The 19698-nt window shown below is 45.8% G+C and overlaps 1 protein-coding gene across 1 annotated transcript in view; it reads left to right on the top strand.

The window, feature by feature from the left end:
• The window catches only part of trim101 (tripartite motif containing 101), a 48905-nt gene that overhangs the window by 27636 nt on the left and 1571 nt on the right, over window positions 1-19698 (top strand). Inside the window, exons 8-11 of the mRNA XM_072448757.1 lie at window positions 50-72; window positions 156-280; window positions 13886-14286; window positions 17077-17205. Coding sequence (XP_072304858.1) covers window positions 50-72; window positions 156-280; window positions 13886-14286; window positions 17077-17163 — 636 coding nt within the window. The 3' untranslated portion in view covers window positions 17164-17205. The remainder of the gene's footprint in view (window positions 1-49; window positions 73-155; window positions 281-13885; window positions 14287-17076; window positions 17206-19698) is intronic.

The raw sequence follows: 19698 nt of genomic DNA, 5'->3' as shown, positions 1-19698 counted from the left end.
GCCTGTTATCAGCGTTCATATTTCATTATTTTATTCTCTTGGTTTTCAGAGCTCAAAAGAACTCTTAGACAAGTGAGTATAATGAAGGATTCACATTCCATATTCAAAGATCTTGGACTAGATTGTAAAGCTCTTGTGTGGTCTTGTGTGCTCAGGTTGATAGGAGCGACCGACTCGTGCCCTGCAGAGACACTGGACCCAGACGATGAGAACCTGAGCCATTACCAATATAACTTCAGCCAGCAGTACAGAGCCCTGCTGAGCATCGACTTCCCCAGAGGTAACAACTGGCACGGCCTGGTCAGAATACACTTAAAAGGACTTAAAAGGCAAGGCAGGTTTAATTGTAGAGCACAATTCATACAAGACAATTCAAAGTCAAGATCAATGTATATTTTCACAACATTCACAACACGGATAAAGACATGAAAGAGAAGAGTGCAAATAAAATCCTTTAAGTCATATGCACAGCTAAACAAAACTGTTTTAGCTTAGATTTGAACGTTGTCAGAGTAGAACCTGTCTCACATCTTCAGGAAGATTGTTCCAGATTTTAGCTGCATAAAACTGAAACGCAGATTCCCCATGTTTAGTCCTGACTCTGGCACCAGCAGGAGGCCGGTCCATGTTTAGTCCTGACTCTGGCACCAGCAGGAGGCCGGTCCATGTTTAGTCCTGACTCTGGCACCAGCAGGAGGCCGATCCATGTTTAGTCCTGACTCTGGCACCAGCAGGAGGCCGATCCATGTTTAGTCCTGACTCTGGCACCAGCAGAAGGCCGGTCCGTGTTTAGTCCTGACTCTGGCACCAGCAGGAGGCCGGTCCGTGTTTAGTCCTGACTCTGGCACCAGCAGGAGGCCGGTCCGTGTTTAGTCCTGACTCTGGCACCAGCAGGAGGCCGGTCCGTGTTTAGTCCTGACTCCGGCACTAGCAGGAGGCCAGTCCATGTTTAGTTCTGACTCTGGCACCAGCAGGAGGCCAGTCCATGTTTAGTTCTGACTCTGGCACCAGCAGGAGGCCGGTCCATGTTTAGTCCTGACTCTGGCACCAGCAGGAGGCCGGTCTATGTTTAGTCCTGACTCTGGCACCAGCAGGAGGCCGGTCCATGTTTAGTCCTGACTCTGGCACCAGCAGGAGGCCGGTCCATGTTTAGTCCTGACTCTGGCACCAGATGGAGGCCAGTCCCTGAGGTCCTCAGAGTCCGAGATGGTTCATATGGCACTAACATGTCTGAGATGTACTTTGGTGCTAGGCCATGGAGAGACTTGTACACAAGCAGAGCTGCTTTAAAGTCTCTTCTCTGAGCCACAGGGGGCAGTGCAGAGACCTGAGAACAGGACTAATGTGATGGTACTTCCTGGTTCTAGTCAGGACTAATGTGATGGTACTTCCTGGTTCTAGTCAGGACTAATGGGATGGTACTTCCTGGTTCTAGTCAGGACTAATGTGATGGTACTTCCTGGTTCTAGTCAGGACTAATGTGATGGTACTTCCTGGTTCTAGTCAGGACAAATGTGATGGTACTTCCTGGTTCTAGTCAGGACTAATGTGATGGTACTTCCTGGTTCTAGTCAGGACTACTGTGTTGGTACTTCCTGGTTCTAGTCAGGACTACTGTGTTGGTACTTCCTGGTTCTAGTCAGGACTAATGTGATGGTACTTCCTGGTTCTAGTCAGGACTAATGCGATTGTTGCACACTTCAAATATGAGGTTCAAAGTGTATTTTCATTGTTGTTTATTTCTGTAACAAAGACAAACATTTGTCAATGTCCATGTCATGCTCTCTGTTGTTACAGGAAACAGTTCTTCTTTTACAATGTACAATAGCTCAAAATAATCATAAAATAACAAAATATCATATACATAAACAAATTTTTGACAGACATGTGTGTTTGTTCTCTTAGAACGTTTTTAGATTAAGCAAAAGTGTCATTTTTAACTCTCCTGGTGATCCCCTTTGTTTCGATTAGCATATTAGCATACTAATGTTAGCATAGCACAAAGTTACAATAAAACAACAACCAGGCTTCAACTTCATAATCTTACAGACAATTTCGGCCTAAATTGTCCCTCTATTGCCTTATTCATGTTCACAGTTCCCATATAAACATTTGTTTTACCACTTTACCTGTAACAAAGACAAACATTTGTCAATGTCCATGTCATGCTCTCTGTTGTTACAGGAAACAGTTCTTCTTTGAGCAGACGCCCCAGATACGGAGATAATAGAGCTCCCCTTGTGGTGTGGCATAGGAACTCCACTAATGCAAATCAAAGCGAATTGAACACAGTCTGTCTTTCTAAAACAAACAAAATGATATTAAATAAATTATAACATGAAATAAAATACATTTCGGGGGGTGCCCTATTTGCTAGTCCCACACTCTCCCCTCCAAAATTAAATGGCGTCCCGACATTCTGACATTATCAGTCCATATGTTTCTTTTATGCATTACATAGTTCGAAGTTAAAGCAAGGTAGGAGTCAGAGTTCACAGTCTATAAGGTGCATAACTTCTTCAAGAAGACCATATGACATGTATCTCCCGTTGATGTCATATGTGCGCAGCAAAGGTTATCGTGCACTATAACCGTCCACTGCCTCCTCCCTTACATGCCAGGAGTATCTGCACTTTCTCTGAGTAAGGTTTCTTAACATAGCAATAACCTCCTATCATAAGAAAATGTCAGGCTTTACCATTAACCAAATATATCAAAAATAAATTAAAATAGTACTTAAGAGCTATGTCAATACAATAATAATAACATTAAAGCTGAAACTTTAAACTTATGAACCTGAATAGTTGCTATTGAACAGTTCAACTAAACACTTATTTATCTGACAAAGTGGGTTGTCCCAACCTATGGTAAGTAAACATTAGTCTTGGTTTTCTCAATCTTAAAGGATACTTTGTCTGCTGCATCGAAGATGGACCGGGGTCTTCTTGGTCACTGCCTGCAGACTCAGGAGACTGATGGTCTTCCCCATTGCTTTGTGTGTCATTGTCCTCGTCCAGGCTTTCAACATCCATCTCCTGTTCGTCCATCTGTGGCTCATTTTCCTCTACTGCACTTGAGTGTCTTTCCACCTCTTGGTCTTCTATAGTAGTCTCCTCTGCCAGCTCATAGTGTTCCTCAGGTCTCTCATTCTGTAGTTGTAATCTTTTTATGCCTCTCCATTCATCCTCTTCATCTGAACTGTGTTCTTCTTGTGGTTGCTGTTTTTGTGCCCGTTTGTTACTCTTCTTCTTCTGTTTTTGTGAAGGCAAATTGACTTTTTCCACAGGCATGAAGTCACAAGGAAGCAGGAGGTTTCTGTGCATGATCCGTACTCGTCCTTTTCCACTTTCTGGCCGTATCTCGTATACAGGACTGTCTTCATATTTCCTTTGAGTCACCACGTATACTTGGTCTTCCCAAAACGCTCTCAATTTACCCGGACCGCCTCTTTCATTCAGATTTCTCACCAAGACTCTGGATCCAGGATTCAAATCTGCCCCATATGTTTTCTTGTCGTACTGCATTTTTCCACGTTCACCTTCTTTGTTGGCTGTTTCTGTGGCAAGTCTGTAAGCATCATTCATTCGGTGTCTCCATTTCTCTGCATAATCTCTGTGAGATGTACTTTGGTCTTTTGCAGTGAGTCCGAACATCAAATCGATGGGAAGTCTTGGGTTGCGGCCAAAAAGGAGAAAATACGGTGCATAACCTGTGGCCTCACTGCGGGTGCAGTTATAAGCATGTACCACTTTTGCTAGAGAGGCTTTCCAGTCTGCTTTCGCTTTCTCAGGCAGGCACCGCAGCATGCTCAGCAGTGTCCTATTGAACCTCTCCACTTGGCCATTGCCCTGAGGGTGAAAAGGTGTAGTCCTGGACCCCTTCACTCCGCTGTACTCCTCAAGCTTGGCGAACAGTTTGTTTTGAAACTCCCTTCCTTGATCATGATGGAGTCTTGTAGGAAAGCCGAATCTCAACATGAAGTCTCCATAGAGTTTCTCAGCGGCAGTTTTTGCAGATTTGTCCCTACAGGCGTACGCTTGAGCGAATCGAGTGAAATGGTCCATTACCACCAGGATATACTCATATCCACCCTTACATTTTTCCAGATGGAGGAAATCGATTGACACAAGCTCAAATGGGTGCGTTGTTGTGATGCTTGTGAGAGGAGCTCTGGTTGGTTTGTTTGGGCGTTTGTTCTTGAGGCAGCTGCATACTCGTGTTATGTGATGTTCAACATTGCGCTGCATATGAGGCCAGTAGAAGCGGTCTCGGATGAGGTTTAAGACTCTCTCCACTCCAAGGTGTCCCATCTCCTCATGCAGCTCTTTGTAGACGAGTTCATGGTATTTCTTGGGCAGAACCAGCTGGGACCGGTTTGCTGTTCTTCGGTACAGTAGCCCGTCTTCATTGATGTGGAGTTTTTGTTTTTCTCGAGCTAGGGCAGCTACATCCGTGTTTTGAATCTGTTTCACACCTTTCGGCCAGTGATTTGAGGAGACATATTTCAACACCTGTCCAATGATAGGATCATCACACTGTGCTTCTCTGAGAGCAGTTCGGGACAGTCCTTGTACTGACATCGTCATTTGTTCTACTTCCTGATCAGCTATTGCAGAAGAGATCGTGAATGGACACAGCCAGGGGTCAGTACCTTCTGCATTGACAGACAGAGCCTGTGTCACGCTGTGCATCACTTCATGTGCCACTGTCTGTGTGCAACTTTCCATGTATCTTTCCATGTCCAGCGGCATGCGTGATAAGCCATCTGCATCACGATTAGCTCTTCCAGGACGATATTTGATCATGAACTGGAAGTCTGCGAGTTCGGCGACCCACCGGTGTGTGGTTGCATTTAGCTTGGCAGTCGTGAGCACATAGGTGAGGGGTTTGTTATCTGTGTAGACCAGAAAAGGCGGTGAATAGTACAAATAGTCTCTGAAGCGCTCACATATGGCCCACTTGAGGGCCAGAAACTCCAATTTTCCCGAGTGGAGATGGTAGTTCTTCTCTGGGGCAGTTAGAGTTCTGGACCCGTATGCAATAACACGCAACTTCCCTTGCTGGTTCTGGTAAAGCACTGCTCCTAAACCCTCCTGGGATGCATCACAGTGTAAGATGAATGGCTGTTCAAAATCAGGGTACCCCAGGATTGGCGGCTGTGACAGGAAATCGATGAGCTTATTCAGAACTTGTTCATGTTCAGTTGTCCACACAACAGGGTAAGATGCTGGGAGCTGACCACTTTTTACCATCTTTATCTTTCTTGTCTTCTTTAGAGCTGTTTTTTCTTTTGAGGCATTGTCTTTTGTCAAGAGGTTATAAAGAGGGGTGGCTATGCGTGAGAAGTTAGGAATATAGCTTCTGTAATAGGAGACAAATCCCAGCAGTTTCCTTACTTCACCGATTGTTGTCGGTTTCCTCTCCTTGAGTGCCTGAACAGGGGCAATGTCTGCAGGGTCCATTGTGTATCCATCGTTAGTGACTAGCCTGCCCAGAAATCGCACCTGATTCTTAAAGAGCTCACATTTCTTGGGTGTAAGTTTCACTCCATGAGTCTCATAGCGCTGCAGAACACTCTTCAGATCATTAAGATGATCATTAAACGTTTTGGAGTGGACCAGGTTGTCGTCCAGGTAAGGCAAGCAAATCTCATCTCGTAGCCCCAACAGACACTCCTCCATTGACCTCTGGAACTCAGCTGGGGCAGATGATAAGCCAAAAGGTATTCTCACCCACTCATACAATCCCCATGGAGTGATGAATGCTGTGAACGGACGACTTGATTCCTCTAGAAAGCCCTGGTGATAGGCCTTTCCTTGGTCCAACACCGAAAACCAGGAACTCCCTGTCAACGTATTAAGCATGTCTTGGATCCGCGGAATGGGATGGCGGTCCGGGATAGACTTTCGGTTCAACCCTCTGTAATCACAGCACAGGCGGAGGCTGCCGTCCTTTTTCCTCACGCATACAATTGGACTGGAGTAGGGCGATTTGGACTTGGTGATCCAGCCTCTGTTCAAGAGGTCCTCAAGGTACTCTTTGACTTCTTTATGGAGCGGTTTTGGTACAGAAATATAGGTGTGTCGTACCGGTGTAGGGTCACTGAGGCGGATCTTAAGCTGCAGGGATGGTATGGTTCCCACATCCTTGTCATTCCGAGCAAAGACATTGCTCATTTCTCTCAGCACTTGTCTCACTCTGAGCTGTTGTGCGGGGCCAAGATGATCCAGGGGAACTGGCGGATCCCATAAACTGTTGTCTTGTTCGTTAATCCTACTTGGTTGTTCGACAGTCTGTTCAATAGTTTGCGTCATTACCTCCGGTTGCATCATTTCCGCTGTTTTTGTGTTAGCTGGGTATATTGTCTTCACCGCTCGAGTTTGTCCTAGTGTGGTTCGTGGAGACAGGAAGATGTCATGAGCCGTGCCGTTTGTGATTGGCAGGGTGACACTAGACCACGTCCCTCGTTGTAGTCGCACCACACTCTCTTGAACCCCCAAGCCCTCTGGTAGATGCAAAGGAGAACTTGGCTCAAACAGGACATCTTGTTGTTCTGGAAGGGGACTGGTTCTCACATTACACCGGACAGTCTTTGTTTTGCCTGCAGGAATGGTAATCAGTTCTTTTCCTGTTTTCACCATGCCTTCTCTTAGCCCTTTCTCTTTATTTCTCATCACTTTCAAAAACACTTCAGTTTTCTTGCAGTCAAAGGAGAAAGCTGCACTGACAGCATCTGTCATGGCACGTGGTGGATATATGCCCCTATCCAGCAGGTACTCGATTACATTGAAACCAATGATGGGATCCTCTGCAATTTCCTCTTGACCTGTTACCAGCACTGGCACGAGCAGCTCCATCTGTGTGACCTCAGAAGTAGGAAGCTCAAACTTCACCTCCACCCACCCATGAAAAGGAATTGGAGTTTGGTTCACTGCCCTTCCGTCCAATATGTTATGGCCCAGGATTTCTGACAGACTTCTCACTTTTGTATGCGGGATATTCTGCTGTCTCCATTTCTCATTGATGAGACAGACTTGTGAGCCTGTGTCCCACAATGCCTTTGTTTCAAGTCCATCAAACCTGCAGATGATCATGTGTTTCTTACCAATCAGGTGGAGGAGCTGGGCTCTTCGTTCTGGTGAGAGGAGATTAATGCTCACTACTGTTCTTTCTTTTTCTTCAAGGTCAGCTGCTCCTTTTGTTTCAAGATACTGAATACTGTCTGTAATGAGTTTGTGCATATCACTTTGCTCTTTTTGTTTTGACTGTGGAACCAGTGGAAGCGTTTGTACCATGGTAGCTGAGAGATCTATTGGCTCAGTTCGGTCCATGGGCTTTCTTCGGGCCCTACATCCTCTGGAAAGGTGACCACTCTGTCCACATTTAAAGCAATGATCACACTGTTCCTCCTGGTCACGCTCTTGGCACCTCTTACAGCCTCTTTTCTTATTTATGCGTGGTTGGGGGGAATATCTTTTTGATTCGACAATGGCACTTTTTATTTCAGCTATTTCCCCTTTAAGTTTGCTTATAACGTCCAGCAGTTCAGATTCTCTATGAGACACTGTAGGCAGTGTTTTAGTCTTTTGCGGCACAGCAGACGACAGTTCACGGCCTCCAACAGCATTCATCTCTGCTTCTTTCGATGTCTGAGGTTCTGCTTTTATTTCCCTGATTCTTGTTTCCTTGCTGTGTTTTCGAAACTTCTGTTGCCTCTCCCACTCAAGGCTTGCTGCTTCATTAATCTTTGCAATCAGGATATCATCAGTAACCTCAGCATCATCAAGGTAGCTTTTTATTTGGTACTTGATATTATCATTTATGAGTCCTGTACCCACAGCTCGCAGAAACTTTTTTTGTATTAGCTCAGCACTGTACTGTTCTTCTGCCCCTGGCTCTCTTGATGAAGCAAAGAGACGCTCCTTTAACTCTATTGCTCTGAACAAAAAGTTCTGTGGGGACTCATTGTGTTCTTGGGTGATGTTAATCAGTCTGTGGTAGAGATCAGTTGAGCTATCCTCTTTGTAGTGTCCTTTAAGGATAGTTCGGAGTTGAGCTAGTGTCAAGTCTGTTTTGATCTCTAACATATCACGGAGAGTCAGGCCTGGGCTAACAGCTCTGATCACAGCTTCCACTATTTCGGCTTCACTGTGCCCTTTTCTCCGTCCCATCTCGATCTGATGAATGAGATTGGAGTATGATAATTTATCCTTTTGTCCTCTTTCTCCAATTTGACCATTAATTTTGAATTCTCTGCGTATGATAAACTCAGGTAGCTGAGTTGGCGGTGGAGTAGCTGACCTGGGGACAAAAGATGTTTTTTGTTCATGTTTAGTTGCACTAGTTGTGAGTTTTGCCATTTCTTCCTCCAGTTTTTGTGTTGCTGTCTGGAAGTTAACTTGGAGAGCGGCATATTGTTCTTTCAGACCGGCCAACATTGCTGCCTCTGGACTGGGATTTTCTGTACCAGACTTAGTTGTGTCAGTTCTTCCTTTCAGACCATTTGCAAATGTTATCAAGCGGGTTAGAAACTCACGTGCCACTTCCTCTTCCTCATCTTCTGTAGCTTTATCAACTACTTCACTTATGGCTCTGATCAGCGTGTGCTTCTTTTTCAAGTTTTCAGTTGAGATTTTACCGTGCACGCATACCTCCAGGAGTTGCTCACAGTTCAGTTGCACCAAGACTTCACTGAGCTGGTCTTGTAGTTGTTCAAACTCCATCTCTTGCATCTCTGTTTCTTGCTGCAACGCTGATCCCACTTCTGACACCAGATTTTGTTGCACACTTCAAATATGAGGTTCAAAGTGTATTTTCATTGTTGTTTATTTCTGTAACAAAGACAAACATTTGTCAATGTCCATGTCATGCTCTCTGTTGTTACAGGAAACAGTTCTTCTTTTACAATGTACAATAGCTCAAAATAATCATAAAATAACAAAATATCATATACATAAACAAATTTGTGACAGACATGTGTGTTTGTTCTCTTAGAACGTTTTTAGATTAAGCAAAAGTGTCATTTTTAACTCTCCTGGTGATCCCCTTTGTTTCGATTAGCATATTAGCATACTAATGTTAGCATAGCACAAAGTTACAATAAAACAACAACCAGGCTTCAACTTCATAATCTTACAGACAATTTCGGCCTAAATTGTCCCTCTATTGCCTTATTCATGTTCACAGTTCCCATATAAACATTTGTTTTACCACTTTACCTGTAACAAAGACAAACATTTGTCAATGTCCATGTCATGCTCTCTGTTGTTACAGGAAACAGTTCTTCTTTGAGCAGACGCCCCAGATACGGAGATAATAGAGCTCCCCTTGTGGTGTGGCATAGGAACTCCACTAATGCAAATCAAAGCGAATTGAACACAGTCTGTCTTTCTAAAACAAACAAAATGATATTAAATAAATTATAACATGAAATAAAATACATTTCGGGGGGTGCCCTATTTGCTAGTCCCACACGATGGTACTTCCTGGTTCCAGTCAGGACTAATGTGATGGTACTTCCTGGTTCTAGTCAGGACTACTGTGTTGGTACTTCCTGGTTCTAGTCAGGACTAATGTGATGGTACTTCCTGGTTCTAGTCAGGACTACTGTGTTGGTACTTCCTGGTTCTAGTCAGGACTACTGTGTTGGTACTTCCTGGTTCTAGTCAGGACTAATGCGATGGTACTTCCTGGTTCTAGTCAGGACTAATGTGATGGTACTTCCTGGTTCTAGTCAGGACTACTGTGTTGGTACTTCCTGGTTCTAGTCAGGACTAATGTGATGGTACTTCCTGGTTCTAGTCAGGACTAATGTGATGGTACTTCCTAGTTCTAGTCAGGACTACTGTGTTGGTACTTCCTGGTTCTAGTCAGGACTACTGTGTTGGTACTTCCTGGTTCTAGACAGGACTAATGTGATGGTACTTCCTGGTTCTAGTCAGGACTAATGTGATGGTACTTCCTGGTTCTAGTCAGGACTACTGTGTTGGTACTTCCTGATTCCAGTCAGGACTAATGGGATGGTACTTCCTGGTTCTAGTCAGGACTAATGGGATGGTACTTCCTGGTTCTAGTCAGGACTAATGTGATGGTACTTCCTGGTTCTAGTCAGGACTAATGTGATGGTACTTCCTGGTTCTAGTCAGGACTACTGTGTTGGTACTTCCTGGTTCTAGTCAGGACTACTGTGTTGGTACTTCCTGGTTCTAGTCAGGACTAATGTGATGGTACTTCCTGGTTCTAGTCAGGACTACTGTGTTGGTACTTCCTGGTTCTAGTCAGGACTAATGTGATGGTACTTCCTGGTTCTAGTCAGGACTACTGTGTTGGTACTTCCTGGTTCTAGTCAGGACTAATGTGATGGTACTTCCTGGTTCTAGTCAGGACTAATGTGATGGTACTTCCTGGTTCTAGTCAGGACTACTGTGTTGGTACTTCCTGGTTCTAGTCAGGACTAATGCGATGGTACTTCCTGGTTCTAGTCAGGACTAATGTGATGGTACTTCCTGGTTCTAGTCAGGACTACTGTGTTGGTACTTCCTGGTTCTAGTCAGGACTACTGTGTTGGTACTTCCTGGTTCTAGTCAGGACTAATGTGATGGTACTTCCTGGTTCTAGTCAGGACTACTGTGTTGGTACTTCCTAGTGCTAGTCAGGACTACTGTGTTGGTACTTCCTGGTTCTAGTCAGGACTAATGTGATGGTACTTCCTGGTTCTAGTCAGGACTACTGTGTTGGTACTTCCTGGTTCTAGTCAGGACTAATGTGATGGTACTTCCTGGTTTTAGTCAGGACTAATGTGATGGTACTTCCTGGTTCTAGTCAGGACTACTGTGTTGGTACTTCCTGGTTCTAGTCAGGACTAATGTGATCGTACTTCCTGGTTCTAGTCAGGACTAATGTGATGGTACTTCCTGGTTCTAGTCAGGACTAATGTGATGGTACTTTCTGATTCTAGTCAAGACTAATGTGATGGTACTTCCTGGTTCTAGTCAGGACTAATGTGATGGTACTTTCTGGTTCTAGTCAGGACTAATGTGATGGTACTTCCTGGTTCTAGTCAGGACTACTGTGTTAGTACTTTCTGGTTCTAGTCAGGACTAATGTGATGGTACTTCCTGGTTCTAGTCAGGACCCGAGCAGCAGCGTTCTGGATGTACTGCAGCTGTTTTACAGCTCGTTTGGAGTGACCTGTGAGCGGCCGTTACAGTCCAATCTACTGGAGACAAACGCATGGATAAGTCTCTCCAAATCTGGTTTAGAAACTATTCTTTTAATTTTGGCCATGTTTTTTTAGATGGTAAGAAGCTGCCAATGTAATTGATTTGGTGTGGCTGTTAAAGTTTTCAAGTCTGAGTCCATTATTACCCCCAGATCTCTAACTTGATTTGTAGGTTTTAGAGCAAGACTCTGGAGGTGACTGACACTTTCTCTTTGTTTCTGTGGTACAAAAACGATGATTTCAGTCTTGTCTGAGTTCAGCTGGAGAAAGTTGTTTTGCCTCCACAAACTGATCTGTTGGATGCAGTGACAGTGAATCCACTGGTCATATTCACCTGCCGACAGTGAAACATAGATCTGACTCGTCTGCATAATTGTGATAGGACACATGTTCGGCAGCATGTAGAGGTTGAACAGAAGGGGTCCCAGGATTTACCCTTGGGGCACCTCAACAAAGTATTTCCTGTTTTCAAGGTAGGACTTAAACCTCCGGTCAATCTAAGTTCTACCCTCACCTATGGTCATGAGCTTTGGGTAATGACCGAAAGGACAAGATCGCAGATACAAGTGGTCAAAATGAGTTTCCTCGAAGTAGAGGCGCTGCTCCTCCACGTCGAGAGGAGCCAGCTGAGGTGGCTCGGGCATCTGTTCCGGATGCCTCCTGGGCGCCTTCCCCTGGGGAAGTGTCTCGGGCATGTCACACCTGGAAGAGGCCCCGGGGAAGACCTAGGACACGCTGGAGGGACTATGTCTCTCGGCTGGCCTGGGAACGCCTCGGGAAATTACGGAGGAGTTGGAGGAAGTATCTGGGGAGAGGGAAGTCTGGGAGTCCCTGCTTAGACTACTTTCCCAGCGAACTGACCCCATATAAGCGGGAGAAAATGGATGGATGGACTTCAACCAATTCAGCGCAGTGCCATTGATGCCCACCCAGTCCTCTAGTCTCTGTAAGAGGATCTTATGATCGACAGTGTCAAAAGCAGCACTCAGATCCAACAGAATTAAGACAGAGGCTTTGCACGTGTCAGTGTTCAGGCGGATGTCATTTGTCACCTTGACAAGAGCAGTCTCAGTGCTGTGATGAAGTCTAAAACCAGACTGAAAAACATCAAATTAGTTGTTTATAAAGAGGAAATCTGTGAGATGTTGGTAAACAACCTTTTCAAGGACTTTGCCCCAAAATGTCAGATTAGAGATGGGCCGGTCATGACTCAGGACTGCAGCATCAAGACTGCTCTTCTTTAGGAGAGGCTTAATGACCGCAGTTTTCAAAGAAATTGGGAATGTTCCAGATTGAAGCGACATGTTAACTATGTGAGTGATGGTGCTAACAAACTGTTCAGCACAGACTTTAGAAATCTGGAGGGTAACACATGGAGGCAGCAAGTAGATGAACAGTTTTGCCAGTTACAGGTGCAAGTGAGTTAGCTCTAAGTGTCTAGGTTGTTGTTGTTGTTGTTGTTGTTTTACAATAGACTGTATCTCTGCGGGGGCAAAACTGATTTTACTTAATTACATGAAGAAGAAAAATATTGGTACATGAACTAGTTCTATATTTCACATTTCAAAACAGTAAAAATGTTTCCCCCGCTGCCCCAGGTCACCCTTGAAAAAGAGGTCTCGATCTCAAAGTGTTCTTATCTGGTTAAATAAAGGTAAATAAAATTTAAAAAATCAGGTACAGCCTCTTTAAAGAACAAACACAGGGCTTTTTCAGCCCTGTGAGAACGCTTGGATTAGAGGTCTGATGTCTTCTGCTGGTAACGGTGGAGAGTGAAGCTTGATGAAAAGACAAAGTTAGCAGCTTGTACTCTCAACATGACACATGACCCGTGACGGCCCGATGACGCTTTCAGTTGCTTTCAGGAGTCTCAGCAAACATGTGATTGAAACTAAATACTGGCGTTGTGTCATCAAAAGCTAAAAGAGTGGATTCAGTGTCATAAATATGTAAGTTTAGTTGAACCCTGGTAAATAAACCAAGTAGTTCTGAGAGTTAAATGCTGATGTTTCTCTGTCCAGAGCTAAAAATATAGTGCACATGTTAACAGCGGATGCACTCACATTGATCACTACCAGGAAGTGTTTACACGTCTGCCGTCCTTCAGGTCAAACACTGTTATGGGACCTACATACGTTTATTTCCTGTTTGATTGACTATTGATAAAATAACTCGGCCTGCTCTTTGACAGTGTTTAATGGAGCTTTCTCAAACTCTAAACTCTAAACTGATAGTAAATCAATAAATGTGATGTTTAGTCAAAGAGCTCAACTGTTTAAGATACAGTGATATATCAGCTGATGTTGGTTCGACTCCACACTGCAGGTGAAGTCAGGTGGTCAGGAGTTGTTTTTCTGACTCGTACGAGCATTTATGTGCATCTTTCAACTCAGAAAAACATTTTCCCGATTTCCCAAGGACCACACAAGACTGCATAATGTTCTGGTTCTGAAGTACAGTCTAATAATAGATATAAAAGTCTATATCTTTGCTAAACAAATTTGAGTCTGTGTGTTGAGGAAATTAACTGTTGTGCAGGGCGAGTTGAAGTGTCCTTTATCTCCCCTTTACCTACTACATATAAGTTTATGTATTATAAACACGGAATCATTGTTTGTCTTCCGTCTTGGCTCAATCTAATGAGACTTGTACCTTTCTCTTCAGTTGAGGAGGACGTTCCAGAAGAGCTTGAAACTGAATCAGAGACAGGGGACACAGAGGACATGGAAGACACAGAGGACATGGAAGACACAGAGGACATGGAAGACACAGAGGACATAGAAGACACTGAGTCGCCCGCACAAACTGTTAAAGACTGTCCGCTGATCGTCCCGCCTGAGCATCTCCTGGTACGGGACGGCGAGCGAGGGGATGGGGAGGGGCCCGAGCTGCAGCAGCACAGAGTGGACAGAGTGGACAAAGTGGACACGGAGGGGACGGACCTGAGGCACCGAGGAGCAGAGCCGCTTCAGACGCCGAGAGAGAAGATGACAGAGAAGAGGCCGGCAGAGGAGAGGTCCGTGTCTCCTGAAGCTGTGAAGGACGAGGGCATGAGCACGCTACAGGTACAGCACGCACACGCCCACAGAGGACACGCCTACAGAGGACACGCCTACAGAGGACACGCTACGGTCCGTGTAAGGGTATGACGTTGTTCACACCTCAGAAACAGGCAGAATGAATCATGTTTAATCGATCACTGTTGGGCTGCGTAAAATGACAAAACGTTGGACTTTTGAAACAATTTAATGGATGACAAATTATGCTCCATTGTTGGCACTTTTTTTACTTTTTACTTATTTCACTCTTATTTAACTCGGTAAATCATTGAGAACCAATTCATATTTGAAACGCACATGGAACACAGAAAATAGACGTTTCGACTCTCAACCAAGAGTCATTGTCAATAAAAGAATTTAGATTGAGAACTCCGATGTTAATACTGTTCTGTGGTAAGACCTGCCAATTGGGCGGAGCCTTCCTGAAGTAGAAAGAGTTGTTTGTTTCAACAGAAACTCCCCCCTTGTATCTACCGAGCTAACCTATTCAGAATTTTAATGGGCTATTAGAATCCTCTTTGTCTTTGTGAGACCCTGGCTCAACCACCCTGAGTACCTGATTAGCATCTAAATGTCCTGGTCCTGGTCCTCTACCTTTCCAGGGCTTCAGTATACCATTATAGATACCAGGAAGATTGAATCTTAGCCCTCCATTTCTGTTTAAAGAAGGTCTTTCTTTTTTAACAAAAATAGCTTCCTTGACTCCTCTTTCAAACCATCTTTTCTCCTGCTTAAAACCTTCACCTCACCGTCTTCAAACGAGTGATTAGAGGCTTCAAGATGGAGATGCACGGCACTCTGAGGTCCTGAACTTGTATTTCTTCTGTGCTGATAAAGCCTCTTGTGTAGAGGCTGTTTCGTCTCACCTATGTACCGTTCTTTACAGCTTTCTTCACTGCATTGGATCGAGTAAACTACATTGCTCTGTTTTTGAGTCGGCAACTTGTTCTTAGGATGAACCAGTTTTTGTCTTAAAGTGTTTCCTGGTTTAAAATAAACAGGGACTTCGTGTTATCTAAAAATTCTCTGCAGTTTTTCCAACAGGCCAGACACATAAGGGATAGAAACACCCTTCCTTCTCTGTTCAGTTTCCCTTTTGTCCTGCTTCTTGGTTCTCTTCACTCTGTTGAGAGCCCAAGAGGGGTAACCACAGGCTGAGAGGGCATTTCGGACATGTTTTTCCTCTTTCTTCTTGCCCTCTGAGCTGGTGGACACACCTTGAGCTCTGTGTTGTAAGGTTCTGATCACACCCAGCTTGTGCTGTAGTGGGTGGTTGGAACCAAAGAACAGATACTGGTCCGTGTGTGTAGGTTTCCTATATACTTCTATTTGGAGTTTCCCGTCCTCTCCTCTGATCGTGGAACAATCAAGAAAGGCCAAGCGATTCTCCTTAGCGTCTTCTCTTGTAAACCTGATATGTGGGTCCACAGCATTGATGTGATCAGAGAAGGTTTCCAGCTCTTGTTTCTTGGTTGTTACACAACCAGAAAGACGATCGCCAAATCAAAGCGAAATGGGACGAACTGAACCAGAACTGCCGGAGTCGGATCGTGAAATTGAGGATTGGGGAGATTTTGAACGTCTACCACAAGCAGTAAATGAAAATATTGATGAGGGCGACACTCGGGACGATACAAACGAGTTACCAGAGGAGGAAAGTCTGGAAAGTTCTGGAATTGAAGCCGCGGATGTTGAAAATACGAAAGAAAACGTTTCAAATCTCAGCAACGACGGCGAAGAGCTGAGAGAAGACATTTCGGAACAAGAAATGGGAGGTGACGATGGCCAATCAGATGAACAGAATTCAACTGTGGAAGCCACGCGTAGCATTGAAGATACTATAGAAAACCAGCAGGAGGCGCCAGAGAGCATAGGACTAACCCCACACTCTGGAATAGGAGGAAGTGTGGCTGTGCAGGTTAGTTTAAGAAGTTCTATTGTGAAATGTCCATCTCCTTCACCACCACCACCTGCTGCTGCTGCTGCTGCTGCTGCTACACCTCAATAAGCCGTTCATCGTGTCCTTCACTTGGCTGGGTTTCTCCTTTTGTTGCGCCATTGAAAAAGCTTGTTCTATATATGTGTTGTCTTCCATTGCATTTGTCCTCAAAATTATATGCTGTTCTTGAGAGTTTTAAGGATGTGTTTTGAAATCGGTCCTCAATTGATGGCCGACATTAGGGCAATTGACATATATAAATAATATAGATCTTTGAAAAACTTTAAAAAAAGGACTCACATTATGTAACTCTGACTTTTGTGATCTTTTGACCATGTTATAACATTGTTCTATCATACGAAACACACCTGTAGTTGTATATTTAGCTTCATTCACTCTAGTTGCATTAACCCTGTTTACCTGGTCCTTTCCCCTCTGAGCCTCACAAAAACACTCAGTTTCAAATTTCCCAGATTTGTGACATTAGGGATGGAGATCTGGTGGTCTCCTACTGTTTTTAAGTCCATAAATCATCGCCAGACTCAGTTCTGAGCATTTCTGCTGATGAGGGTGAGAGAATAATAAAGGATAATAACAATACAAACATCTCAGCTGAAAACGGTCCAGAAATCAAATGTGCTGCTGAAATAAGGAAGCTTCTAATTCATATTCCATGTTTCTATATCACTTTTTATATGTTTTCATTTTTTCCATCCTATTTCCTGTCTCTCCCTGTCACTCTCTGTCACTCGTCCCTTCCCCTGTCACTCATCTCTCTCTTCCTGTCTCTCCCTGTCTCTCCCTGTCTCTCTCCCCCTGTCTCCACGGTCACATCACGTCCACCCCGTCCCCCACAGGCGGTCACTCTGCTCTTCTACCTGCTGGCCTTCCTGGTCATCCTGCAGAGGTTCTGGGTGTACGTGGGCCGCTACATCCTCATCTAAAGCCCACCGCAGGAGCCGCCACTGTCACTGCTGCATGTTCAGGTACTGAGGACCACCGGCTGCTCACACTGCACTGGGACGAGGAGCAGGGGAGGGGGACATGTCCAGGTACTGAGGACCACCGGCTGCTCACACTGCACTGGGACGAGGAGCAGGGGAGGGGGACATGTCCAGGTACTGAGGACCACCGGCTGCTCACACTGCACTGGGACGAGGAGCAGGGGAGGGGACATGTCCAGGTACTGAGGACCACCGGCTGCTCACACTGCACTGGGACGAGGAGCAGGGGAGGGGGACATGTCCAGGTACTGAGGACCACCGGCTGCTCACACTACACTGGGACGAGGAGCAGGGGAGGGGACATGTCCAGGTACTGAGGACCACCGGCTGCTCACACTGCACTGGGACGAGGAGCAGGGGAGGGGACATGTCCAGGTACTGAGGACCACCGGCTGCTCACACTGCACTGGGACGAGGAGCAGGGGGGGGGGACATGTCCAGGTACTGAGGACCACCGGCTGCTCACACTGCACTGGGACGAGGAGCAGGGGAGGGAGACATGTCCAGGTACTGAGGACCACCGGCTGCTTACACTGCACTGGGACGAGGAGCAGGGGAGGGGACATGTCCAGGTACTGAGGACCACCGTCTGCTTACACTGCACTGGGACGAGGAGCAGGGGAGGGGACATGTCCAGGTACTGAGGACCACCGTCTGCTCACACTGCACTGGGACGAGGAGCAGGGGAGGGGGACATGTCCAGGTACTGAGGACCACCGGCTGCTCACACTGCACTGGGACGAGGAGCAGGGGAGGGGGACATGTCCAGGTACTGAGGACCACCGGCTGCTCACACTGCACTGGGACGAGGAGCAGGGGAGGGGGACATGTCCAGGTACTGAGGACTACCGGCTGCTCACACTGCACTGGGACGAGGAGCAGGGGAGGGGGACATGTCCAGGTACTGAGGACCACCGACTGCTCACACTGCACTGGGACGAGGAGCAGGGGAGGGAGACATTTCCAGGTACTGAGGACCACCGGCTGCTCACACTGAACTGGGACGAGGAGCAGGGGAGGGAGACATGTCCAGGTACTGAGGACCACCGGCTGCTCACACTGCACTGGGACGAGGAGCAGGGGAGGGGGACATGTCCAGGTACTGAGGACCACCGGCTGCTCACACTGCACTGGGACGAGGAGCAGGGGAGGGGGACATGTCCAGGTACTGAGGACCACCGGCTGCTCACACTGCACTGGGACGAGGAGCAGGGGAGGGGGACATGTCCAGGTACTGAGGACCACCGACTGCTCACACTGCACTGGGACGAGGAGCAGGGGAGGGGGACATTTCCAGGTACTGAGGACCACCGGCTGCTTACACTGCACTGGGACGAGGAGCAGGGGAGGGGACATGTCCAGGTACTGAGGACCACCGGCTGCTCACACTGCACTGGGACGAGGAGCAGGGGAGGGGGACATGTCCAGGTACTGAGGACCACCGGCTGCTCACACTGCACTGGGACGAGGAGCAGGGGAGGGGGACATGTCCAGGTACTGAGGACCACCGGCTGCTTACACTGCACTGGGACGAGGAGCAGGGGAGGGGGACATGTCCAGGTACTGAGGACCACCGGCTGCTCACACTGCACTGGGACGAGGAGCAGGGGAGGGGGACATGTCCAGGTACTGAGGACCACCGGCTGCTCACACTGCACTGGGACGAGGAGCAGGGGAGGGGGGACACACCGGCATGCACATGTTTGTCTGCGCTGACACCTTGTGGTTGCATGAAGAATGGAATGGTTTGAATGGTTTGAATGGTTTGGCCTTGTATGTTGTTGTGGTTGAGGAGGCAAAACGGGTGAGGCTGGTACTGGGGAAACGTATTATTTATGTTTTTAAATGCAACTTACATCTTTGAGTTTTACTCCAAAAATGTAGGTTTCAAATTAACCTGGTAAACAGCAAGAGCTTGTTTTTTTAAAACTCGACTTATGTATTTCACACTGTTGTTATTGACGGAGAGTGTTTATGAGAGTGAAAGTGGGACAACATAATTAAATGTGTCCATGGCTACATCAGTTTACAATAATCAATCATTCAAATCAAATGCAACAAAACAACAGGAACATTTCATTTAGCCTGAAAAGCAGTGGAATAAAGTATATCTTATAATCTCCCACCGTCATTGCTTTCTTTAAAACTAAATTATACTGTGTTTATTAATGATCAAAGGTCTTCTTATTCTTTTCTTTTTAATACTTTTAAAAATTGTTTAATATTTGGACATTCCTTGACATGTTCTTTTAGTTTGTTGCACAGTTTTACTCCCTGAACAGAAACACAAATAGGTTTGATTTTGATCCTTATAAGTGTGTAGCGTATTTTCCGCACTATAAGGCGCACTGTCAATGAATGGTGTATTTTTGATCATTTTTCATATATAAGCCGCATTCAAGGTCAGTAGGCACAACCAGAATGAATCCATATATAAGGCGCACTGGATTATAAGACACGCTGTCGTTTTTTGAG

The sequence above is a fragment of the Eucyclogobius newberryi genome, unplaced genomic scaffold (genome assembly GCF_026437365.1).
Source record: "Eucyclogobius newberryi isolate DKJ021-1_F unplaced genomic scaffold, fEucNew1.0.hap1 SCAF_17, whole genome shotgun sequence".
In the NCBI taxonomy this organism is placed as follows: domain Eukaryota; kingdom Metazoa; phylum Chordata; class Actinopteri; order Gobiiformes; family Gobiidae; genus Eucyclogobius; species Eucyclogobius newberryi.
The sequence above is the reverse complement of the archived record's forward strand: the minus strand, read 5'-3'. Positions and strand labels throughout refer to the sequence as shown.